Raw genomic sequence first — 25,770 nt, 5'->3', positions numbered from 1 at the left:
CAAATTATTTTATTTATTAATGCTAACTGTAGAATAAATATAAAGACCGTCAATTTAAATGAATGAATTTTGGTCATAATTTTTAGAAAAATCACAATTTTTACGATGGTTGCAATTTTCAATACAGCCACAGTGGCAAAGGGCGATTTTTTCTCATTTTTCAAAGCTATTTTGAAGTTGCACTCTCAACGCTACAGCATGGTTCCATGTTGAGTGGCTCTCCTCCATTTGAAGTTGGACTTTCCAAGTTGGTCCTCAAAGAAAATGGAATGTTTAGTGATGAGCAGCTGTTTTTCATCGATCAGAGCCACGGTGTTATCAGGAGTAAATTAAATGATAAACTCTGTTTGGAAGCCAGAGGTTTGTCTGCTTCAAGTTTTATTATTTTATTAAATCATTTAAAATTTGATAATTATAAAATTATAAATTTATTGATTCAACAGATTCCTACATCTACTTGAATACTTATGAACTAGATAATGAAAATCAGCAATTCATTGTCGATGGAAGCAAAATATATTTGAAAGCAAACAGCCAAAATATTTTAACAATCGGTACAAATGATGAGGTAACTGCGCCATCAAATATGCAGTGCTATCTGGCTGCTGACTATGATTCACATCATCAAATCTGGAATCTAAAATATGGGTTAGCATCTCTGCTTGTTTTACTTTCTTTAAAATGTTTGCGATTTTCTAATTGCAGTTTATATTTATATGCAACCTGAACATCTTGATTACTACTAACTTGAGTGATTTGCAATATGTATGACGAAATAAATAAAACACTTCAAATATTTTTATGAGTACAGGAAATCTTATTCTTTAATAAATACAATTTCTATACTATCAGTGTTTCAGGTGATAATTCAATCTCAATTCCAAATAACGCATTGCATTTAAACCTACATTGCAATCAGGTCTGGCAGTCCATTTTACATAACAGCCAAGTTATCAGGGAAAGTGTTGGAAGCACGCAGGGAGAATCTGCATACAAGTTGCGTAGTGGTGTTGGCGGAATGCAAGCCACAAACTAGAAGTGCTCCTCAACTCTGGTATGAAGATGAGAATGGATTGATCAGATCAAAATTAAATGGCTTCGTTATGGATATGTCTTTTGGTACTTAACATTTTCTTTCAGAATCTACTCATTTCAAAATATTTTATTACATAATTTTGCAATCAATTAATTTGTAGAGAACCTTACATAACAGCATAGGTTGCCACCTTGTTTACGATATCTATGACCAATATAAGTTTAAGTTCAATTAAGAACTTCATAATATAATGCCAGTCTCAAGGATCATTTTTGCGTGATAAGGGTGGTTTCAACTCATCACGCCGTCGCACTAAGACGGTTGATGGTACCTGATTCCACTTTGTAGTGAGATTTCCATCTATCATATGTGATGATGCATGTGAATAACTTTCAATTTTCTAAGACAGCAAATAAGCATTACCGACCAACCTATCTTCAGTATCTAATATCTCTCATCTCACCTAAACGATTTTTATGCAACACTCCTAAAAAAACATTTGAAGCACCTTCCACTTAAACAAACTGCTTATATTACATTTTTAAAATCGAAATGTGAGAGGCATTTTAAATCTTTGATTCAAGTAAACTGAGCAAGTCCAATTTTAACTTAAATAAAACCCAAGGATCATTGCACACGGACCGATACAATCCAATGAACTCATATCAGGGATGGATGATTTCCAAAGAGCACATTAGAAACAAACACGATGGTCTTCTTCTGGACACTGGTGTTCAAAAAAAGTGGATCGGAACCTCCATTGGAGCTGCAGAAAACGACTATTCAGATAATCAGAGATGGATATTCACCTACGTCTAAATGATGTCTAAATTTCATTAATGCTACATACTTTGGTGTGCATTATATCTTTTGAAGTACATTTTAATTTATTCACGCGTTCCATTGTTCGACCTTCCAAATTGTACAATCGAATTCCGAATTGAGTTTCATACTTTTTTATTTTATAACCATTATCATTAGTTGATGTTGCATAAAACTGTGATCTATTTTAATTCATCTGTATTGATAATTTACTGGCCCATCATGTTATAATTGTGACTTTAGTTTATCAAATTTTTTCAGTTTTAATTACGTCAGAAAATTTTTATTTGAAATTTTTTATTTTCAAAAATATGTCATTTAAAAAAGCGTGTCTTGCTTCTTTAATCTTTCTTTTTAGAATTTGAAAGTAACAATTGTAAAACCTCATTGTGTCAAACAACTATAGATCACTGGTCACAACAAAAAACAAATATCTAAACAAAAAACTGATCCTAGAAAACAATTTAATAATTTATAACAGTGGGATGTAAGGTCATGAACCAGTTAAATAATAATGTCTGTCATTCAATTGACCCCTTCTCACTTGTAAATTATAAAATTTACAATTTTGTGTATAGCAATCTTGCTGCATTTGCGAAACCAATGTCAGTGTAGTTGAAATAGCAAATGCTACCAAAAGCAAAAATGGTGATGAGGAGAACAGTGGGTCTTGCAATTTTAGGCAAGATCTGCCCATGTATGTAATCCTGTGCAACACCTGACAAGCGCCTAAAATAGATATTGTAAAATTTATAAAAATTCCGATAAGTTAAAGCTTTTAAAGGTTATTTTGTGTGAATATGGATACAAGAAAATAAAATTAGGTATAGGATGAAAAAATAAAATTACCAGTGAGTGTGCATGACCATAGCAGTTGTCAACAGAGTGTCTAGCACATAATTAGGATAAATAAGAGCTGCCGGAATCAGTGGCAACAATGCAACGGCAGCATAACGTTCATTTATCCAGTGTTGCACTTCATCATGTTTTTCCTCATCGGTTTCTAAGTGAAACAAGAAATTACATATCTATATCACTATGGCTAAAACTTTAAATTACTATGCATTACACTCAATTCAACTCACCTGGTCCATAAAGCCTCTTCTGTTTTACTGAAGTCAACACTAGGCCTTGCTTTTGAACAAGAGCCTTGGACAATTTAGTAGGACTCAGAAAGAGCTTTGTGGCTCCCTTTGTCAAAGCTTTATAAAACAAAAGTCAGGTGATTAGTATTTATTTACAGTGTTGTAAGTAAACAAATTCCAACAAATATGAATGTTAATTTAACTAACATTAGTTATTTTATTGAAACATGAATAAACAAAACATGAATAATCAAAAATATGAGTATTGAATATTTAGTATATAATTTATATAGGTAAATTATAAATATATATAATTAAAAACTTAACAATTAGAATATTAGATGTTACTTAAATTTAATTAGACTTTAATTTTAAATTTTAGTTGGAGATAAAAGTAAAAATAGTAAAATAGAAATTTAAAATAAATAATTTGAAATCTAAATGTAAGCAATGCTAGTAAACTTTAAAGTAATCAGTAATGTAATGTAATCATAATGTAATAATAATTAAAAATAAATGAATGAAAATAATAATTAACTATATTTTTTGAAAGCAAAGCAAATAAAAATTATTAGCCAAGGTCAGATATCCCTATCAGTGGCTCAAAAAATAAATCAAAATGGCAACATATTCAAAAATTATGACGGTTTTTATTATTAAAATTTAAAATGTCATTTTATTATAAGTCGCCATTTGAATTTAATTTTTCTAATTTTATTCGACAAGGCAGTAAGTGAAAATAAGCATCAAACTGGTTTCGAAACCTTATTTTAAAATTTTGGGATGCGTATTTATTCGCCACGCTATAACAGTTGAATCTGTTTATAAATTCTAACCAGGGTTTAAGCGGATGAGAGCTTGAAGAGCCGCCATTACTGATTAAAACGCAACTTTAAACGATTCAGCCGAGAACAAGACTGACCTTCAGTAGTATCAGGAATGTGCTGTTGAATATTCATAATGAGTGGTGCAAGCTCTGGCTAAACAGGCTAAAAATATTCAAATATTAATCTACAGATTCTACTTATATGAAACTTACCATATAATTAGAATATTAACTTACAAGTACACGTACAAGAAACCACATTTACAGAATAAAACGGAATTGCACAGAGCTGAATTGCAAATGTTAAATAATAAACGGAAGAAAGCGACGCATTTAATAACGTTTTGCTACAAACGAAATCAACTTGATTCTTTTCATTTTCTTACATCTTCTACATATTCTAAGTATGTCTCACATAGTCCAGGTTTTACTTTCGATTCTAGCACGTCTCTCTTAGATTAACAATGTTGTTAAAAGGTCTTATTTTCCTCTACGCAGCATAAAAATTCTTATCCATTAGTTTTTTCTAGGATTGATTATTGTAGATCGCACTACATTGGCCTTCCTGATTTTACTCTACATCCTTAAACTAAAGCTTTAACTGTTAAGTTGTTCGTGACCCTACCTTTTACCATTTGGCACTATATCTTGTTTTCTTGCACTAGTTAACCATTAAACCAATAAATAAAGATTTTTTCTAATTTTAAATAAAAAAACAAGTGGAGAGACAGAAAAAATTCGTGGAGTGACACGGCAGTAGTGTTTAATGATAAAGTAAAGAAAACACCAACAAATATCAGTCCAGTAAATAAAAAAATGTACGCCAGGTTAATATATATCTGGAATATATATAATATGTTGTCATATGTACATGGCCAGGTTTAAAGGACGCCCATGAGGTGTCGATGATCGTGTCATAGTCGTTTATACTCCAACCTCAAATACTCGATTTATTATTCGAACATATAAAAAAAATAGTGAAAACGCCAAAAAACAGGAAGTGTGATGGCTGGCCTAGTGTTTGAAAGCGACTGGTCCTGTTTCGCGGTGGCCAGGTTAGAATATGACGAAGCATATTCATTTAATATAAACTGCGTCAGATGTTTGTTTGAAAAAACGAAAACTGAATTCGTGCTGATGTGTTCAGGGTTAATCATCCACGCGTTACTTTTTGAATGATTTGTTCATATCCGGAAGAATTGTGCCCATGGATATATATAATGATTGTGCCTGAATTTCAAAACTGAATTACACCTATCCCTCGATTTACACGGTACTTGTTTTACACGTTTTCGCTTTTACACGGTTTTCCAAATAAGTTTTTTTTTTGTTTTTATCACACACTACTAAATGCTACTGTGATTGAACACGTGCTTACTTGGCTCAATTGAAGAAGTTTACAAAGATCTTACAAAAATTCGAAGCAATTGTTAATAACCGATTTTATTACCATCTCTCATAATGTAAATATTTCTGCTTCAAACATTAATGTACAGTGTTTCCGTAATATATTACATATTTTAACCTGTCAATGCATTTTATTTTTATTTCTGTGTACACCTAAACATATTGAAAAAAATCACAACTGTTTAATAGCAAAATTATGCATTTTCTGCAAGCTTTTCTATTTACACGATTTTGACTTGAGAATTTTTAATTTTCGATTTACACGTTTTTCTCAGGAACGTATCTACCTTGTAAATCGGGAGATAGGTGTAATTTGTAGATTTGGCTAACAAAATTATTTTAAAAGCATGCGTTCTATAAAATTGTTAATGTGTGGTTTGTTGTGCAACTGCATCAAAAACTGGCACTAAGACCTGTTAAATGGGTTTGAAAAATTAGTTGTATGTTAAATTTTCCGCTATAAAAATTGATTTTGATTTAAAAAATTGTAGATAAAATGAAACGTGTAACTGTTCAAATTTAATTTTTATCTAAGTGTGAAAAGTAGACTTCAATTGCGTGCAAATATCGAAAGCTGACAAACTTTAATGGAAAATGTCTTATGGTGTAATCAATTAGCTACAATTAAATATCTCATTGATTCACCAGAGAATATTCAGTCAGCACGTTGATGCTGTCGTCTGTCTGTTTCTTGGATTGAGTGAGCCACACGACACTTTTGAGTTGTATAATAACTCTATCGTTTGAAAATTTTAGACTGAAAAGACAAACTTAATTAATTTGATGTGCCTATTTTTAGTAAAAATTGTTTTTGTTTTTCATTGTTACTGCTTCGTTTGAATAATAACATCTATTAACATGTAGGTTAGAATCGAAACTTGATTTAAATATGTAACAATGATATGATGGCATCTTTTGAAGCGAAAGTATATTCTAATGAAGGTTAATCTTAAATACAACCATCAATTAATTAATTAATTAATCAATTAACCATTTAATCACTTAATCAGTCCACGACAAACAAACGTCTCAAACAAACAAATATTTATGGGATCGGATTACCTAATCTTCCTCAAGTAAAGTTTGTAAATAAAAAAATTCTTAGCGTAACAAAGTAAGACTTAATTATACTGATCAGAATGTTTGCTACGTGCACGTGTAATAACTAGCCGATTTAAATCAAGTGATCCTTCATTATAATTGTTACCTACACACACTGTACAATTACTCACGCTAAGACTTGTTGTGTGTGAATGTGTGGGTGTGTCCCTAGGTTTGTTTGTCTCTCTCTCTCTCTCTCTCTCTCTCTCTCTCTCTCTCTCTGCGTTTATATTCGTTCGTTCGTCTGTTCGAATCTAGGAGAACGAATAAGAAAAAATGGCTATAAAATTTCATTTGAATCTCATTAATCTCTCTTGAAATCAAATCGGATCAATTGACATAGATACACGTAATGAAATGATAAAAATAATTAAAATAAGTGCCATACAAACGGTGAAGTTTGAAAAATAATTTACGAAAATCACCAGACAAAAACTTTCTTTTTGATGGCTTTGTTGTTCTGCCTCCTGTAGAGATGGTAATTGCAAATCAGATGACATCAGATCACGTCTTCTTTCTCTTTCATCTTCATCTTCACTTTTGCTAAATGCATGCTAGTACCCAAGATTTGCGTAATTACATACATACGCTCCGTTCTAAAGTTAATACCTACATGCTTGTATGCTTATATACATATATAACATGCATACTATACAACCTACGTCCATGTAAAAACACGAGCCCAAACATCCACATCCACACACACACACACACACACACACACACACACACACACACACACACACACACACAGAGAGACAAACAAACATACACGCTTACAAATATACACGCAGACATGCAAGCATAGTGTAATATTAACAACAAATAAGCTTTTGTTCAATTGAATATTTTTTCTCCTTATGAGCCTCATATTGAAGAACTATGAATGAATGTAATGTGTAATGTACGGTTTTGTTTTGTGTTGACCTACTCAGTAATAAAATAATCAATGATGTTGTTGTTGATGTTGTTGTTGATGATGTTGTTGGTGATGTAGTTGTTGATGATGTTGTTGATGATGATGATGACGACGATGGCTGTAATTGATAATGATAATGATTTTATCTTGAAATGATAATGATAACGATGATGATGGTGGTGATGAAAAAAAAAGATGATGATGATGATGAAAATAGCGATACTGATGACGATCATTTTGACAATGAGATTACTGACCAGATTGTGGACGTGTTGGCTGTTGTGAGACAACTCACTAACTATGAGGTCAATTATTTATTTATTTATTCAACTGAGTGACCGGAAGTTTATGCAAACTTGTATGGCCGCCGTAAAAACATCAAATAGAAAAAAGATAACAATAGTGATTAAAATATGGAAAAGTGCACACATAATTTATAAATTTCATAAAATTATGAAAAGTTTTGAGGTTTTAAAAATATATTTATACATTCATGATGATCGTTATATATCATCATCATCGTTGATACGATCTCATCATCGTCATCATCATCATCACTGACGTCATCCTAACGATGATGACGTCATCATCGTATTCGTTGTCATAATAATCATCCTAGCTTCCTCCCTTCCTCATTCTCATTGTCGTCGTGACGTCATTATAAAAAATACTTAAACAGATTAATAAGTAGGCATTGACGTAAGATATGATCAACTAACTAGGGATTAGTTGCGGTTGATAAATAACATGAGAAATATATCGCTATAATTAATAAAGGAGGAGTAAGTGGATGATTCAATATGGGAGGGAATTTGAAAATAAATAAATAATTAATTAAATTAGTGATTTGACATTTTGTTAATCTCATCCTGCTCATTCACTCGACACATACCTCGGTCTTCGCAAGTAGATGTGCGCGTGTGCTTATACACGTGTGTGTGCGTGGGATTGTGTTTGTGTGCGTGTATATATGCGTGTGTGCGTATGTGTGTGTGTATATATATTTCAATTTTATTTTATTTATTTGCATCATTGTATTGAATTGTATTTTATCTCCACATACATTCACGTTGTATTTGCCACGTATGTGTGTGTGTGCGTGTGTGCGTGTGTGTGTGTGTGTGTGTGTGTGTGTGTGTGTGTGTGTGTGTGTGTGTGTGTGTGTTCATCATCGCCTTTGATGGTTGCTGTTGATAATCATAATGACATTAAATGGACTATCACATGATAATTATGCAATTGTTATTATTACAGATGTAATTAAATTTCCAATTATCTACCCCACTGATGAAGTGAAGTTGATGAAAGCCTAATTGAATGATATAAATCATCTATCAAAAATCTAATTGAATGATATAAATCATCTATCAAAAATCTAATTGAATGATATATATATCATCTATCAAAAATCTAACTGAATGATATATATGGTATGTCGATAACTACCATCTTGTCAATATTATTTCTATCCATTTCCATTCTTTCATTTAAGTACCAATTAATCATTAATATTTACTAAAAAAATTCCATCAATAATTAATAATAAAAATTAAACAAATATGTCACGATGGCTATGAACATTTATATTCATTTTTTATGTGTAAAAATTAATAACACAGTTTCTTTTCAACATTTTATAAAAATTTGCTCTATTCTAAATTATTTAAAATTAATTTTTACCAGCCTAATTATCGTTTCCACAGAAAAGAAAGACTGAAAGACCAGGTAAATGTGTTTTTCAATCTAGCGATTTATCCACGACGAACTCGATTCATTCACTGAACTCCCTGCAAGCTTAGATGGATGTTCGTCACATTTTTGCTTTCGTGAAATTATCTACAAAGCGTTCTTTCGATGCATCTATCAATTCCTACCTATGAAAACGGGGTCTTCTTTGAAGTTTTTGCCGATGATCCATGTCACTTGTCATTAAAGTAACATGCAATCAAAAAAATGCAATTAAGAAATTCTTCATCCCCTAATTGCTAAGCTGCTATTACAATCACCTACATTAAATTACTAAATTGCTTTACGAGTTAACTAACAATTGAAGTCGTTTTTATTAGTACTATTGCATTCTTTCTTATACAGGGTGTGTGTGTGTTTGTGTGCGTGTGTATGTGCGGGTGTGTGCATTCTCCAAGAATATTGGAGAATGTATTCAGTTTGTATGTTGGGTGATAATGTAAGTAGTTATTATGTTATGAGGAACGAAGTTAAAAAATACTGATAACTAAGATGAGGACGATGATGAGGATGACTTTCAGTTTTATATTGACAGCGAAAAAAAATATTGACGCAATAGCATTTCATTTTTTTTATTTTTCTTAAAAGTTTGATCGCATGAGCGCGGTGAGGATGTTAAAAAGATGAAGCATAGTTAAGATTGTCATGCCGTGATGTTCAGTTGCAGTCGATGTTCAGTTGTAGTTAGACTCTATCAACCGCATAAATTTCTTGCTCTGTAATCATCCCTAAATCACTCACATCAGAAAATTCTTAATTCAATAATTGTATCCCGAATACTACTTTGGATAGTCATCGCATTGTTAATTCGTGCACCTCCTTATGTGTGTATGGACGTATGTGTGTATGTCCGAGTGTGTCTGTTTGTATGTATGTATGTGTGTGCGTGTGTGTGTGTGTGTGTGTGTGTGTGTGTGTTTGTGATTTATCATTATCCATTTCATATAGAAGTAGAAAAGTTGACTGCAAGTAATGGCAACCTACTGTCCACAACTTTTGCCAAAAAAATCATCGACAAACACAGACCAAATAAAAAAATCTAATAGTGATAAGATGAATACAGCTTTTACTGTGGCAACATGGAACGTTAGAACGTTGTACAATTGATTCAAACTGGTTTTTGAAAGTTAAAGAAAAGGCTTGCAAATTAACATCAACAAAACAGAGTGCTTGGTTATCAGTAAAAGCAAAACCGCCCGATCTGCTCCATAATCATTAATGGTAAACAGATGAAACAAGTCAACAGCTTCAATTATCTCGAAAGTCTGATCACCTCAAGTTGCAAATGTGATGTAAAACGAAGGATGCGAAAGATGCATATTCTAAAATGAAAAACATCCTCACCAACAGTAAAACAAGAATATCAACAAAATTAAAACTTTTAGTGTGTTACATTTTCCCTTTCCTAACTTACGGCCCTGAGTCCTGGACAATTTCTAAAGAAATGAAAAAAAATGCTGAGATGTCGTTTTTAGGAAAAATTATGAAAATTAGTTTGAACTCTTTAAAACAGTTCGGTTATGAAAAGAGAAGATTACTAAAAATAATCCGACGGGGGCAGTTAAAGTTTTTTGGTCACATCATGCGGAAGGAAAGAATGGAAAATCTAACAACTACTGGAAAGATTGCAGGGAGAAAAGATCGCGGTCAACAATGAATAAAATTCGTGAAGTCCTCGTGTCACTTGTTGAATATCACCACATTTCAACAACTACAAAGTGTTAAAGATCGGGTTTTGTGGAGGTCGATGGTCGCTTATGTCCTAAAAGGATAAGACACCGGAAAGAAGTGTATGTATGTGTGTGTTGTGTATGGATGAATTGGGGTGTGTTTATGTATGTGTATGTGTGCATGTATGTATGCGTGTATGTGTACGTGTGTATGTAATACTGAGTTTGTGTATGTATGTATGTATTATTATTATTATTATTATTCGTTTAATAATAATAATACTTACATACATACACACACAAACTCATAGTCAGTACTACATATGTATGTATGTGTGTATGTATGTGTATGTGTGGGTGTGTGTTTGTGTGTATGTATGGTATGTATGTTTATGTATGTGTGTTTGTATGTAAGCATGTATGTGTGTGTGCGCGCGTTGATTGCTAATTACCACTATTTATATTAAACAAAATGTGAAGATAAACATTACGTTTATTGATATTTAGTTTGATGTGCACAACGTACAAGGACAATTATCCTTTCAAACTTTTAATCAAAGCACCTACACGCGCCACTGTCAGAAACAAACGTTCGATACCAGAAATTGGCCGTGACGTGTGTGGCTCAAGTGACGATGAGTGTGATTATTTCGGAAGCTGTCAGTTTGCATCGACCGCCAACTGCTAACGTAATTGCTTGTCTTCTCTTCTTACTTGATTGGTTATAGATTACTCATTTAATTAAACAAACGAAGTAACGCCTATACGCTGATGATGTTAACTTAGACTAATTTTAACATACATAGATACACTCATACGTGCACACGTACATACATTTTCGTAAAATTTAATTTGCGTTTGTTCATATTTGAAAGGCCAAATGAGGCGTGTGCATTTCCAATAAATGTGCGCGCACACACCCGCATGCACACACATACCCGCATGCACACACACACCCGCATGCACACACACACGCTTATCAATGTGACATAACATCAGCTAGATATATATATAATTGCCTAGTTTCAATTGAGAAAAATCCCTATTACTTTACAAAAACAATTGATGACTGACATGTGATGAAACGTGCCTAACTACCTACCTACCTGCTCGTCTATAAAAGCGACCATTTCAACTCGTTTATCACATTCAAAAATCTGAGAGCCTAATTAACGCACTAGTTACCTTTAAATACGTCTTTTATATTTAGATTAGCTACTTACTTTAAACAAATAAAAATAAAAAACAACAACGATAAATAATATACAATTAATAAGCTCTTTGACATTTTAATCAACAATTTTTTTTGTAACGGTCCGTTCTTGAGTGGACTATCAAATTAGACTCCGTTATACGAATGGTCATCCTTTTTGTTGGTAAGTTTTAATAGTTTCATTATTAACGTAGCATCTTCTTTCGAACTAATTATTATTTTACATCTGTATTTTCCACTCTTCGTTCGAACAGTTATATTCTTGGTCGGTGCACTAACTCATCCAGTGCCTATTGAAGAGAAGAAAACGTCTGCTGCTGATAAGGCTGGAGATGATCATTTGGAATTTATTCTGAGCGAAATTTCAAAAAAAATTCTTAATCTCATTAATTTCTTGGAAGTGCTTGGGAAAAACGTAAGATATTTTTATGAGAAATTGCAACACTTTTAACCTTAATGATATGTAAAACCAATGCTGTGGTGAGAGTCGAAGCTCTAACTCGCTCAACACTATGTTTATATGCTTTCACGTTTCAATATTTATTTTGAATAGTTTTCAGTTTGATCGTTTGCATGATGCTGTTTGTTATTTTTATTATAACAATTAATTTTTAGAAAAAATTTAGGTGACTAAATCTCGAAGTTTTTTTTTTGTTCAGAAAATTTTTTGAACTTCTCATGCAGACTATCCAATTGACATTGCATTTTACAAAATTTTTAAAATTTAAATTTCCGTCACATGTTAGTTAGAGAAATAATTTTGTTATTTTTTACCATAAATTAACTATGTATGGCCACGTTGTTTTCTTTTTAGGAAAGCAAAATTACCAAAAAATGAACTTAAACCAACAACTAAAAATAGATTTGTTAACTTGAATTCTAACACTTATTTTCAACAAATATACGTACGTAGCGTTGTAACGTAAACATTACTGTAGTGCAGCTGTAAGGTTATGTTATCAAAAGTAAAAAATATATAAAATTGTTATTATGTTATTATAACATTATAACTTGAATATAAGTCACTGTGCTAATTCTTATGTTTCAAATAATCTTTTTACTTTCAACAAATTTTAAAGTCTTTAGAGCGCTTCCACGAGGTCGGTTGCCCCACTGACGAAGAACTTTATGACAACATTCCCCGTGACAACGATGATAAAGTAGGTTCATTTTGTTGAAACTATAAATATTTTGTACACACACACACACACACACACTCACGCGTATTATAAATTTTATAATATAATAAACGTAAATAACTACACCAGAATATTACCGAAAACAACATTGTGCCTTTGTTGACTGAATTTTACATAAAACAAATGGAATGTTTGAGCCTGTTGAAAAATCTTCGCGACAGATTTCACATGAACGACTCCGATGTGAATCAGCATTTTAACAAGGATATAGAAAGATTTAAAGTAATGTTAGTGAGCTTGGACCATTTGTCCATCACGATACTACATCTGTTAAAGCAGTACATGTCCGATTCCATCGGAAAAGCATTAATGGATAGCCCAAACGTTAATGAATTCAAACTTCCCGCTTTTCATTCCAAGGAAGTCAATAACGAAATTCCATGTCTCATAATGTACGCATTGAGAAAGTTAAAGGAAATTGACGTAAACGTGTCGATCTCGTCACAAAACCTAGAAAGCAACTCAGATACTATAAAAAAAAATTTCCAAAAAGATGGTAAAAAAGTGACAAATGATGATATTGCTACCCATGATGCAAAATTTACAACTGAACCAATGACAACAACGAGAACGACGATCAGTGACGTTGAAGAGACGAAATATTCAGAGACGCCAACAAGTAACATAACAAATACTTCAGAAGTAACAAATTTTAATAAATTTGATAATAATCTTACAACTGAGACAATAACAGTAGCGATTACAACGACAGCCGATACAACCAGCATTCCAACAAATAATTCCAATGCGTCTAAAAGTTTTGTAGCGCGTACTACGAACGCTCCACCGAATGATCTAATGATAAATTCAAACATATTTACTAGCATGTCATCGTATGAATGGACTATAAGTACAGCGTCTCAAATAAAAACAAGACCAGGCAAACATATCAGCGCTTGAACCTCTTGTATTGATACTTTGGAGAAACATCGAAAGTGATACGTTGAGTTCATCATCATTTTGAAGCTTTAACTTCCAAACATTTATTTTAATTTTTAAAATTGAATTTCAACTATTTATATAGTTTTTTTAATGAAGTTACAACGCGTTACCTAAATTTCTAAAAATCATTCTGTAATCAAGTTTTATATTTCTAAGTATGCAGTTATAGATTGATGTTGGCTTTGTTTTTATCGTCATATTCATATTAAAATATTTATTGCTTCTTTAATTGTGATCTTTTTGTGCCATTAAAATAACTTTTTTACCAATCTCTGTTTATCCCAGTATTAATATTTTACATTTATTATTGTTTTATTTAAATGTTATTTATGATTGAACATTTTTTTTGAATTCAGACTCTTATTCAAGTTATTTATTTTATTGTATTCATTTTATAACTCTTCAGTAGGATTGTCGCCATATTTTGAATAAAACATTTTAAAAAGTAACTGTGCGTGCATTAGTTTCATTCTATCAATATATATTTCACTCACACACGTGAATCTTATAGAAAGTATAAGCAAGTACTAAGTACGAAGTGATCTGTGTCGAATTTCCTTGCAGAAGAGTACAAAATACCACGGTTGGTTGATGCTAGATAACTCACTAAAACCAAAAACGCAAGTAGTCTTAATTTCTGTCAAGTATTTATTAACTTATCGAGCTTTGCGTAGATCATGAAAAGCTTGTATTTATTAACATATACATATTTACAAATGAATAATTCGTTTGGGACCCGTCACGCCAATTTGACATTCCATTTATAATGTTAACAACTCACTCATCCGATCTTTAATATAATTACAATTATTTGTTAAATTAACAATCCATTTGAAGATTTGTGAATTGTGATAATAAAAATACTTTGAAACATTTATGTCATTGTTAATATGAAATTATTAACATATAAAACTGAAGTAAAAATGTCGTATTTCCATAAAAATTAAACAGACAAAGACATTCTGTTTCTTTTAATTTTAAAGTCTCTGGTCCAAAATTTTTTGCTGATCTTTCAATACTTGTTCTGCGCGTTTCATGATTGCAGGAATTAGTTTTATATGCTTGTCTCCGCATTTTAGAACACACTGTTCCAATTCTGTTCTGTGCTTGGCATAATCAGATGCACTTGAAGTAGAATTAACTTTATCTTTAACAGAATCTTGGCAATCTAACGAGCATCGATACAACCTATCCTTTAAGAACCATAGAATAGAACACTAATATTTAATTGTTAAAATAAATCTTACACAAAATGGCATAGCATTTGTGAGTGTCCATTAAACACAAGTACAAATGAAATAGAATGAAGTAAGTGTATGTTGTAATACACACATTTATAAAAACTTGAAAAGTATTGTAACTTATATATTAATTCTTACAATACTTCTATAAGAAGTATTGTAAGAGATAAACTGAAAACTGAAGAGAAATTGAAAACAGTTTTTTAAAAAACTGAATTGAAAATAGTAGAAACTTGAAATGACTGCAACTCCTGGTTGATAGCTTCGTGGGAATGCTGTACAGGCATGGAACACAAATCAATACAGCGTTGGACAGATTCCATACTTTGGTTGCCATCGTTGTAACAATTCATACTACACTTGTACATATCTTTCTGAATAATCATAAATAAAAAAAACAAATGCAAGAAATAATATCAAGCCATTCAAAAAAAGTTTTAAAAATGTTGCTGTCTTAGCTACATGATAAAACATTATATTTCTATCAAATTTAACAATAAACATCATAGCTTTTCTAGCCCTAAAAAAACATACACTAAAAAACTTCTAAAAATTGGGTTCGTATTATATATATATATAGTATCTAGCTTTTTACATTTTAATAACAATTAATTTATTATCTATTATTTTTCATAAATATAAATAATTATAATTAAAAACCAAATTAGTGAAAAAACTTGAGCGATAATACAATTATATAACCTGCATTTTCCGGAACAGGCTGCTGTCTAACTTGAGTAACATGTCATTGACTGCATCCTGAACCCGACTTTGTAAATTTTCCATTTGAATTGAAATGATTTAACGCGTGAAGAGGCAGCGAGAACTTCTCAGAGGACACCGGCACCAAAGAACAACATTTGTAACATAAACATAAAATCGATGTACAAGTCAAAATTGGTTGCTTACAAAGATAAGTCAACTTTGATGTGCTACTATCGTTACAGTGGTGAATGCGAAACTTTAATGATTTCGCAAGGATTTAACGACAAGGATTCATAGATTTGAAATTAGAGACAACATTGTCATTAGTAGTGAAAGGAGGAATCTTTCTTCATTCGTCAGCTTTCGTTAACTCTTAATTTTCTTCCTTAAATAGATGCTAAAAAAGCTAAAATGTTCAAAATATACATACTGCCAACTGGCATATGCAAAGCAAGAACGATGATATTTGAAAGGAATGTGTTGAAACTTGGAGGGGTGGTGCACAGTTCGTTCAAGGGAGGTGAAACGACGCATGTAGTTGCAGATGATCAGATGGATTACCAGGCTGTCTGCTCGCTGTTAACATCATCGTCTACTAATGCTAATATCAATAATGGTGAAGCACCCTTCAAAATTGTAAAATCAAAATGGTTGAGCGTGTGCATTGATGCCAAAAAGTTTATAGATTGTAATGATTTTGTAATCTGCAATGCTAAAATCCCTGAAGAAGTGATTGATCAGCATAAAATCATTAATATTAATAATAAAAATGATAGGAATCTTCATAAGCATTCGATTGTGATCAGCGAACAGCAGGAAAGTGACTACAGCAGTGATGAAGAAATTTTATTTGAAAACAGCATTCCAAATCATGTATTTCATTTTATTTAATTATTTTGCTTATTAATTGACTAATAAACAAAAAAATGGTTAATAAATGAAATAAATGTTTATTTAATTAATATTAATTTTAATATTTAAAAATGTTAATTTATATTAGAATTAGTTATTAGATGGTATTAAAATATTAAATTAGCCTGATATTTTGAGGAATTGCAGACAAATGTGTAATCTTTTTTCATTAATACTTCCTATCTTGTCATGTCATAACTATGCCAGACTAAATTTTTTTCTATTACTGTTATATTTCTATTAATTTTATTATTATTATTCTACTGTGCTTAGCATCTTTTCTAATTGCTCTAACAATTTTCAAGAAGTAATTATAAAAATATATGGCACCTGGTTATGATATGTGTTTCATTTGGTTGACTTATTAAAATGTCTGAGAATAAAGAGAATTATGTACTATACCAAGGTGGAAGAGTACCATGCAGTTGTACTCAGCACACTCCTTTGGAATTTGTGAAGAGATGTTTTGGATTACCTGTCAAATGACATTGTATACGTTTCAGTAAATGATTTATTAAGAAGAATTTCAGTATTTTTTTTGGCTGTTTAGTTTTCAACACAAATATAATTTGTACTATAGGTTAAAAGTAAATGGATTTGCATGGAATCATCCAAAAATGAAAATAAAAATCACAACAAACACTTGACTGACATCTTAGAGGTATTTTTTAAATATTTACTATTTTCTTATTTAATTATAACTTTATTTCACTATTAGCAAATGATGAAGACATATGAACAAATAAATGAAAAATGGAAAGCTTTAAGTTACAAAAAAGCTATAATTTCATTGAAGAAGCACCCAGCAAAGATCAGTACATTTGAGGTTTCATTTTCTCTTCTTGGCTTATTGATATTATGTTTTTGTAATTATCAAAATTAAAGTTTAATTTTTTATCTATATTTACAATTACTAGCAAAATTAGGTTTATTTTCTTTGCAAAGTTCACTGCTATACATCTTCTGATGATTAGACTGTTTGATATGTAATCTATCATGAAAACTTGGCTTCATGGAGAATTCTCATATTCCATCTGTAAATTAAACATTTATTCTGCTGCTTTTTTAAATTAAACATGTAGATTTGCCTAATGCCAGCACTTTTCAATGCTTTACAATGTGTAAATTTTTAAATGTTTCAAACAATTTTATTGTAGTTGTCTATTCATTAATCTTGCTTTTTTTATATGCTAAAATTAGGAAGCTAAAAGTTTAAGTGGTGTAGGAGAAAAACTAGCAGAAAAAATATGGGAGATAGTTGAAAGTGGCAAGCTGAGGAAATTAGATGAACTGTCTGAAACAGAAGAGGTGACGTCACTCAACACGTTTGTCAATGTTTGGGGCGCCGGACCGAAGACTGCACAAACTTGGTTTGCTCAAGGTTTCAGAAGTCTAAAAGATCTTGAAGAGAAGGCTCAGTTGACAAGATGTCAAAAAATTGGATTGAAATATTATGATGAGCTGATTGAAAGGATGGAGAGAGCCGAAGTCCAAAAAATTGAATCTGTGGTCAGTTTTATAATTTATTGTTTATTAAAATAAGTTGGTTTGAAATTTAATCAACTTCATTGGACAATAAAAGGTAAACTTTAAATGAAATGTCTACTTTATACTTTGAAAACTGATTATTTTAGGTACTGACAGAAGTCAACATATTGAGACCAGGTTGTTTAAATGATTTTATTAAGTAAACTTTCAAAGTTGTTATCCACTTTTGTAACTTAAGACTTTCCATTTTCACCAAACTCTTTAGTCAGACTGACTTTAGTGCGGATTTATAAAATATTTTTAATTTCAGGGTTTCTTTTTACTGGGCACATATTTTGTTGTACATGTATGTATGGCTCATTTTAAGATACATGCATAAACAATTATCTTGTTGCACAATTTTATTGATTCTTAAAATTTACAAATGATGTTTTCATTTAATTTAATTTGTTCATTTGGTGAAAAATTTTCGAATAAAGAGGCTAGCTTTAATAATAACTTCAGCCCATTCTTGGAGCTGTTTTAAATAAACAGTGTCTATGAAAATACTGAAATTAGAGAAAATTGAAATACTTGCCCACTTAAAAAGGAGCTCTGAACAATCAAATAAATTATAACTAATTATTTCAATTTTATAAAAGTGGGTAAATGAATTTGGTGGTAGGTTGTGAGTTGGTTGTGTGTGGATCATACAGGCGTGGTCAAACAACTTGTGGAGATGTGGATATTTTAATCACACATCCTGACGGCTCTTCTCACGTCGGCTTGTTTGATGCTCTCATCGGATCGCTCACTGAGACAGGTAACTAACTTTTTATTGTTAAAATCACATGATTATTCAAATCTATTGCTTCTGGAAAATAATTTGCGCTATTTTTAATATTTATTTCAAATATGAGTTATATTTTTATTCAAAATGTTTTAATATCTCCGTGGCGTTTTACACATACATTGTTGTAGTGGTTTTTTGTAAGAACATTTTCATTGCTATTTGTTATTCTTTTGAAGCCAATGCTTTATTTTGATTTTTTTAAAAGGGTTTCTGACGGATGAATTGATCATTGCTCATAACGGACCTCAACAAAAATATTTGGGGCTGTGCAAATTGCCAGAATCAAAAGTTAATGAACAATATATTATATTTTGCTTTATATGTTATAAATAGCTTTTCAAATGAGTGACTGCAGGACAAATAGTTACTTTTATTACTACTATTTATTTTTTTTACTATGTTACAAATGACGTCTTGTAATTTTTTCAAATTATACCACATGAGCTTCTAGATAGCTACAAGTAAGTTGTTTCTATTTATCACTTCAAGCACCGTCGTATTGATATAATTGTGACTCCTCACAACGAATTTTACACTGCTCTTGTTTACTTCACTGGATCAGGTCATTTCAACAGATCAATGAGGCATATGGCCTCAAAGATGAATATGTCTCTCAATGAACATGGTCTCTACACTGGAGTCACAAGAAACGTAAGCTGGTCTTATGTACTGGAAATGATTTCTGTGTTTTTATAGTTTTATCTCATGTATAAATTAATTAATCACTTTAAAAAGTTAATTAGTTAAACCGAAAAATTATAATATATCTATTATAAAAACTTAGAATGGTGTAAAAGTGTGCTCAGGCAGTAGTCTTCCGATAACTTCCGAAGAATCCATCTTCAAATACCTTGGAGTACCTTTCAGACCTCCCGAAGAACGAGATTACTGATTGAAAATTCAATTTAAACATTATTTTTAAACTTCAATTTACTTTATAAATGAACAGCCATGTTTTTTTTTCAAATTCAGTCATGTTTTCAATTTTATTTTATTTTTTTTAATTTGCGCAATTTTATATTTAAATGACCTATTCTTATTTGTATAATATTAAAACTTTAATTTTCAATTTTATATTTAAATGTCTTATTATTGGTATAATATTAAAAATTTAGTTTTCAATCAGTGGACTGATAGATGTGTAGACGTACGCTTGGTTGAGAGTTACATTAGAGAAGCTCTTCCATAAAGCATTGTTTTTGGCATTTACCTTTTGCGCGGTTACACTCTGTCTATCGGTTCGAGAGAAAAAGAAGTAGTAACAGATGCTTGTTTTGACGCAGAGCTTTCATGTCGTTTATATATGCATCGTAGTAAAAAATCAAATGTTTGTGTTAGGCTGCCATTAAACTGTATATTTTTGCCATTTTTTTGTTTGAATTGATGGCGCCAAAGCGTCATCTACTGATGATAATAGAGCTAGAGCCAATTGGTTGCTTCTGCCAGTGGTAGTATCAGACTTTCTCATTTCAGGGATGCAATTTTGCTAACGACAAATCTTTGTAGTGCTTCAAATAAATGTAACAAATGCCCCTAAAACCCTCCATAATTTTTTAATTCATCAGTTAAACGACAGTCAATACAGTAAACCAAGTTTTAACGCGTCTTTAAATCCAATTGATAAATAAAGCATCAATCCAAGTCAAATTTTGAGAAAAAGTTTTAACAGATAAAAAAGGTTTTGCAAACAAGTTCATTTACCATTTACTGTTATTTGTATATGTCATGAATATGATTACACTACGACACTTAAATTCTTTTTTTTAAATCTGCAAGTCATAATCCACCAGTAAGACGTAGAGTATGTGACTCAACATATAATTAGAATAATATCGTGGTTACAACACAACCGGCCATATGTAGCCTACTTATAATAAACCATTGAAATAAAAGGGTTGCGAGTTGCGACCATCATGCTTGGTATTAAACAAGAAAAATAAGAATTTTGAATGTAAAGAATATTAGTCAAATTAAGTAGAATTAAAATAAAATAAATAAGCATATAATAAGATAAATTTCTGGCAGTGGTGCCAGTTTTTTGATGCTAAAGTTTAAGTTTTCAAATTTAAAAATAGCAGTTTCAAACATGTTGAAATGAATCAAACATACTAATTGAAATTAATTTAGGCTCATCAATTAATATATATATATATATATATATATATATATATATATATATATATATATATATATATATATATATATGAATATATATATATATATATATAATCGATATATTAACTTTCGCTTTTCGTCGTTGTATTTCTAAGTACATGGATCGTTGCGTTTGCTTATAAAGACGTGACCAATCTTTAACGGATAGTTATCGCCGCATCTCTAATTAAACTACAAGCTACTTTTCAACGTGTTTTCACTGTCCACGAGTTTCGTCAGTTTGGCTGAATTTGTGGCAATTCGATTGAGCTTGAGATCGTATATAAGAAAACAAAACATAGTAGTGGATTGTTGAACTAACATACAATCGGATCGATGGCAGACGTTCAAGTAACTGAAAACGGTAACGACAATGAACCGCCTAAGACGGCTAAGCAACTGGCAAAAGAAGCCAAAAAGTTGGAAAAATTAGCAAAATTTGATGCTAAAAAATCCAAAATTGATCAAAAGAAGCAAATTGATGCAGATGTTAGTAATAATAATGTTTTCTATTGATTTTAAAATTCAAACTAACTATTCAAATTCATCATTACATCATTGTTATTAATATTAATAAATTAATCAATTAATATTTCTAAATAATATAAATTAAAATAAAAATTTTAAAATTAAATTAATAATTGAATTAATTAGTTATTAGTAAAAAATTAGTATCAGGTAGATTAGTTATTATATTTTTATGATTACAACTTAAATTAGAAGAATCCGTAGAGCACTAGCTGATGCAATGGAAGCAACCCTCCTTAATAAATAAAAATAGACTATAAGTGTCAAGTTGACAAATTTTCATATAGAAATGTTTTGAAAAGTGTGTGACATGTTTAATTATTTTTTGTCGCTTAAATATTTATTGTTAAATTACAATTTTCTAAAAATTTGATAAAAAAAAGGAAATCATTTGTATTTTCTATATTTATTGCCAAATGTGTGTTATATCCAAATCATCCAAACAGAGATGGTTAAACTCTTTTTCTCAGAGCTATCCTAACCCTGATCTTCATAAAAACATTCAATGCCATAATTGTAAAAATGCAAATTTAAATTATTTTCAGTCAGTGAAAGAAGGTAAAGAAAAGAAAGTTAAGGAGAAGTTGACAATCACTTATGATAAAAGTACCAAACCTGGTGACAAAAAAGGTTGTTGTTTTACATATGACTTTTTCTTTTGAAATAAATGATTTTTGAGATTTCTACAAGTAATTTATCCTTTAAGGTTTAATTTTCAAAAAATTATTCTGTTGTCGTCTTTAACTCAATTTAATAAAAAAAAGTAGATAAGGGCAGTATTAACTCTTAGTTATTTCTATCTTCTAAAAATAGATCTTTCAGGTCCAATGCCCGATTCATACAGTCCCCAGTATGTCGAAGCAGCTTGGTATGCATGGTGGGAAAAATCTGGCTTTTTTAAACCTGGATATGGGGTTGGTCAAGTTATATTGCTCTGTTTTTATTAGTTTTTTCATCTTTTATCAATATCATTTTTATTTGTATTTTTATAGCTATACTATTGTTAAACATTAAGAGATCGTCGGCCACAGAACCCAACCCAAATGGTAAGTTCATGATAGTGATTCCTCCTCCAAATGTCACTGGCTCATTACATCTTGGTCATGCACTCACCAACTCCATACAAGATGCCATCACACGATGGTTTGCTGTCTTATTTTTTGTATTCGTTGTTTTACCATTCTTTGTTTTTATTCAAATAGAACAAAAATTGAAGTTAGTTATATTTGCTTGGGGTGAAAATTCGACATTGTGATGAATTTGTTGTTCAGGCATCGTATGAATGGCAAGACAACGTTGTGGAACCCTGGTTGTGATCACGCGGGCATTGCCACACAAGTCGTTGTGGAGAAAAAGTTGTGGAAGGAGCGCAAGTTGACCAGGCATGATTTGGGCAGGAAAGCTTTTGTTGATGCAATTTGGAAATGGAAAGAAGAGTTAGTTCATCAATTCAACTGAATATAATTATTTATTTATTGTAGTTTAGTTTTTGAAAATTTTTTCAAGAGTTTTGATAAAAAAACAAACAATTTAAAAGTATTGCAACTGTAAATCATCTAAAATATTAATCAATTTTGTAGAAAAGGAGATAGAATATATCATCAGTTGCGAATACTTGGAGGCAGTTATGATTGGGACAGGGCATGTTTCACCATGGATCCCGTTAGCTTCCGTTCATCATCCATTCATTTTCATAAAATTTCTTTAAATTGTTTTATTTAATCAATTCCACAGTCTATGATTTGCTAAATGCACATCACATCCTATTCATATCTAATGAACCTACTTAATATAGATTATTCTGTTGACATCAGTATCTGTTAATTAATTTAGCATCAATTATGTTGAATTAGCACATAGATTGTTTTTTTTTCTAACATTTAAAATATTTGTAATTGCAGAAGCTGAGCAAAGCAGTGACAGAGGCATTTGTGAGGTTGCACGAGTCGGGCATCATATACAGGAGTTACAGGCTGGTCAACTGGTCATGCAGTCTCAAGTCTGTCATATCCGATATCGAGGTTCGTCTGTCTCTCGTTATTTTACAGTTGTGTGACTTTGCATCAGTTATTGTATGTTTGATTGCTTGATTCAGTTGTTCAACTGAAAAAAAATTTGTCCTGGTTACTTGCTTGTAATTTATAAGTTGTAGTGTAGTGTGAATTAAGAAATAATGTATTGCCTATCAATGAGGAAGGTGGTTTTAGAGTTTATGTGAGGAGTTAGGATCCCGCTGAATTGTTTCAAATTGTCTAGCCATAATAAAACAATTTTATTATTTAAGTGGAAATGAATTTAAATAATTTTGATTTGAAATTTGAATTCAGGTTGATAAGCGAGAGCTGACTGGTCAAACGATGTTATCTGTGCCAGGGTATGATGAAAAGATTGAATTTGGAGTGCTCGTGTCATTTGCTTACCCCGTTGAAAATTCAAGTTAGCTCTTCTCTAGTTTGTTAATTATCCAAAAGAGCAACAATAAGTTTATTAATTATTATTAGACATGTTTACAAGCTTAATTCGTTTAAAAGAATGTTCGATGTTCTTCAATAATATTTAACAACTAATTATGAACGTTGAAGATGAAGAGATAGTCGTTGCAACGACTCGCATTGAGACGATGTTGGGTGACACGGGGGTGGCGGTGCATCCGGACGATCCGAGGTACAAACATCTGACGGGCAAGTCCTGCGTTCATCCCTTCTTTGATCGACTTCTTCCTATCGTGTTTGACGACATGGTTGACACTCAATTCGGAACGGGTAAGTTTCATTCTTTGTTGAAATTGTGGTTTGATCTGCACAATTGAATTGCACAATTGAAGTGAATTACACAGTGTTATATAAGGTTGATGATCTGAATGTTATTGAATAGCTCTACTTTGAATCAGCACTGTTTATTAAAAGCTGCTAAAAAACTATAATTCACTTTTTCATATTGTCAATTATTTGTTAATCTCCAGTTTTCAGTTCAGTTCTGTTATTAAGCTGTGGATTATACTTCCGTACAAGAGATAGAAATGCGAAAATTATTCAAAAAAGTATTAAATAACAAAAAAATAAGAGAAGTTCATCCATTTAATCAGTGCATCATCACTTTTTGCAATCTAATTTTTTAATTATGCTTCCAGTTGAAGATGGTTTGAATGAAGAATCCGACTTTCATCTTTATATATTTGTGTTTGTTGTGGATGCATTTTATATTTATGATCTTTTCACGCCTGTCGTTCAACTGCTTTTCAAGCTAGAACATCTGTGTCGTCTATGTGGCATTCTGTTGCATGCAGTAACAGCAATGTTTATAAATAATAACTGATACATAACAGCATTAAACCTTTTTTTACCTGTGTATTGTGAACTTACACTACTATAAACACATTCAAACACATACACATGTACAGTACATATGTGTGTGCAGTCGTTTAAACATATCACAGCATTGCAGGCGTTGTTCAATTTGCAATTGAGTTTTTAAATCTTTTTGTAGTTTATCATCATGGTCATCTAGGAAGTTGTTTTTAGCCCGTGCATTTTTTTTATAAATATTGCAGATATTTGCAATTGCAAATTGAACAATGCCTGCAATGTTTTTAAACAACTGCAAATCGAATAGTCTCATCGAATCGAATAATCGAATATAATATTTATGTACGTACCTGTATATGCACAATACATACATGGCAGAGTAGTACATGAACATGTGCACATAACGAGACATTTGAACTTAGGTGCTGTGAAGATAACACCTGCTCACGACCACAATGATTACGAATGTGGCAAGAGGCACAACCTGCAATTCATCAACATTATGAAGGACGACGGCACACTCAATGAAAGCTGTGGGCAGTTCTCTGTACGTTTCTCTCTCTCTCTCTCTCTCTCTTTACACACTCTCTCTCTCTCTCTCTCTCTCTCTCTCTCTCTCTCTCTCTCTCTCTCTCTCTC

At 31.4% G+C, this 25,770-nt stretch overlaps 7 protein-coding genes across 7 annotated transcripts in view; 5 read left to right on the top strand and 2 right to left on the bottom strand.

Annotated features, from left to right (window-relative positions):
- Nucleotides 1-2,418: 2,418 nt before the first annotated feature.
- Nucleotides 2,419-2,832, bottom strand: HELRODRAFT_66046 (hypothetical protein; the record flags this gene model as incomplete). Its single annotated transcript, XM_009021275.1, has 2 exons — nucleotides 2,419-2,587; nucleotides 2,708-2,832. Coding segments are annotated over 2 exons (294 nt in total), but the record flags the coding sequence as incomplete, so codon positions are not given.
- A 7,082-nt stretch (nucleotides 2,833-9,914) lies between these two features.
- Nucleotides 9,915-11,300, top strand: HELRODRAFT_161350 (hypothetical protein; the record flags this gene model as incomplete). The annotated part of the gene is made up of 3 exons (XM_009021274.1): nucleotides 9,915-10,028; nucleotides 10,246-10,588; nucleotides 11,215-11,300. The coding sequence occupies 3 exons, from the start codon at nucleotides 9,915-9,917 to the stop codon at nucleotides 11,298-11,300; spliced, it is 543 nt and encodes a 180-aa protein (XP_009019522.1).
- Nucleotides 11,301-11,969: 669 nt separating this feature from the next.
- HELRODRAFT_161349 (hypothetical protein) lies at nucleotides 11,970-13,924 on the top strand (the record flags this gene model as incomplete). Its single annotated transcript, XM_009021273.1, has 4 exons — nucleotides 11,970-11,988; nucleotides 12,080-12,240; nucleotides 12,905-12,985; nucleotides 13,094-13,924. The coding sequence occupies 4 exons, from the start codon at nucleotides 11,970-11,972 to the stop codon at nucleotides 13,922-13,924; spliced, it is 1,092 nt and encodes a 363-aa protein (XP_009019521.1).
- Nucleotides 13,925-14,943: 1,019 nt separating this feature from the next.
- HELRODRAFT_161348 (hypothetical protein) lies at nucleotides 14,944-15,993 on the bottom strand (the record flags this gene model as incomplete). Its single annotated transcript, XM_009021272.1, has 3 exons — nucleotides 14,944-15,159; nucleotides 15,441-15,581; nucleotides 15,910-15,993. 3 exons carry the CDS (start codon nucleotides 15,991-15,993, stop codon nucleotides 14,944-14,946), a joined length of 441 nt encoding a protein of 146 aa, XP_009019520.1.
- Nucleotides 15,994-16,323: 330 nt separating this feature from the next.
- On the top strand, nucleotides 16,324-16,803 carry HELRODRAFT_161347 (hypothetical protein; the record flags this gene model as incomplete). The annotated part of the gene is made up of 1 exon (XM_009021271.1): nucleotides 16,324-16,803. One exon carries the CDS (start codon nucleotides 16,324-16,326, stop codon nucleotides 16,801-16,803), a length of 480 nt encoding a protein of 159 aa, XP_009019519.1.
- Nucleotides 16,804-17,193: 390 nt separating this feature from the next.
- HELRODRAFT_161346 (hypothetical protein) lies at nucleotides 17,194-20,036 on the top strand (the record flags this gene model as incomplete). The annotated part of the gene is made up of 9 exons (XM_009021270.1): nucleotides 17,194-17,230; nucleotides 17,484-17,485; nucleotides 17,543-17,650; nucleotides 18,025-18,333; nucleotides 18,459-18,489; nucleotides 18,977-19,114; nucleotides 19,350-19,432; nucleotides 19,634-19,795; nucleotides 19,929-20,036. The coding sequence occupies 9 exons, from the start codon at nucleotides 17,194-17,196 to the stop codon at nucleotides 20,034-20,036; spliced, it is 978 nt and encodes a 325-aa protein (XP_009019518.1).
- A 1,489-nt stretch (nucleotides 20,037-21,525) lies between these two features.
- HELRODRAFT_106472 (hypothetical protein) overlaps nucleotides 21,526-25,770 on the top strand; it is a 10,991-nt gene continuing 6,746 nt past the window's right edge. Inside the window, exons 1-10 of the mRNA XM_009021269.1 lie at nucleotides 21,526-21,787; nucleotides 22,372-22,456; nucleotides 22,640-22,740; nucleotides 22,842-22,969; nucleotides 23,098-23,262; nucleotides 23,407-23,488; nucleotides 23,728-23,847; nucleotides 24,154-24,262; nucleotides 24,409-24,588; nucleotides 25,554-25,678. Of these exons, the coding sequence (XP_009019517.1) occupies nucleotides 21,635-21,787; nucleotides 22,372-22,456; nucleotides 22,640-22,740; nucleotides 22,842-22,969; nucleotides 23,098-23,262; nucleotides 23,407-23,488; nucleotides 23,728-23,847; nucleotides 24,154-24,262; nucleotides 24,409-24,588; nucleotides 25,554-25,678 (1,248 nt within the window). The 5' untranslated portion in view covers nucleotides 21,526-21,634. The remainder of the gene's footprint in view (nucleotides 21,788-22,371; nucleotides 22,457-22,639; nucleotides 22,741-22,841; nucleotides 22,970-23,097; nucleotides 23,263-23,406; nucleotides 23,489-23,727; nucleotides 23,848-24,153; nucleotides 24,263-24,408; nucleotides 24,589-25,553; nucleotides 25,679-25,770) is intronic.

The sequence above is a fragment of the Helobdella robusta genome, assembly GCF_000326865.2.
Source record: "Helobdella robusta unplaced genomic scaffold HELROscaffold_3, whole genome shotgun sequence".
Classification (NCBI taxonomy): domain Eukaryota; kingdom Metazoa; phylum Annelida; class Clitellata; order Rhynchobdellida; family Glossiphoniidae; genus Helobdella; species Helobdella robusta.
Note: the sequence above shows the minus strand (reverse complement) of the source record. Positions and strands in the feature narration are given on the sequence as shown.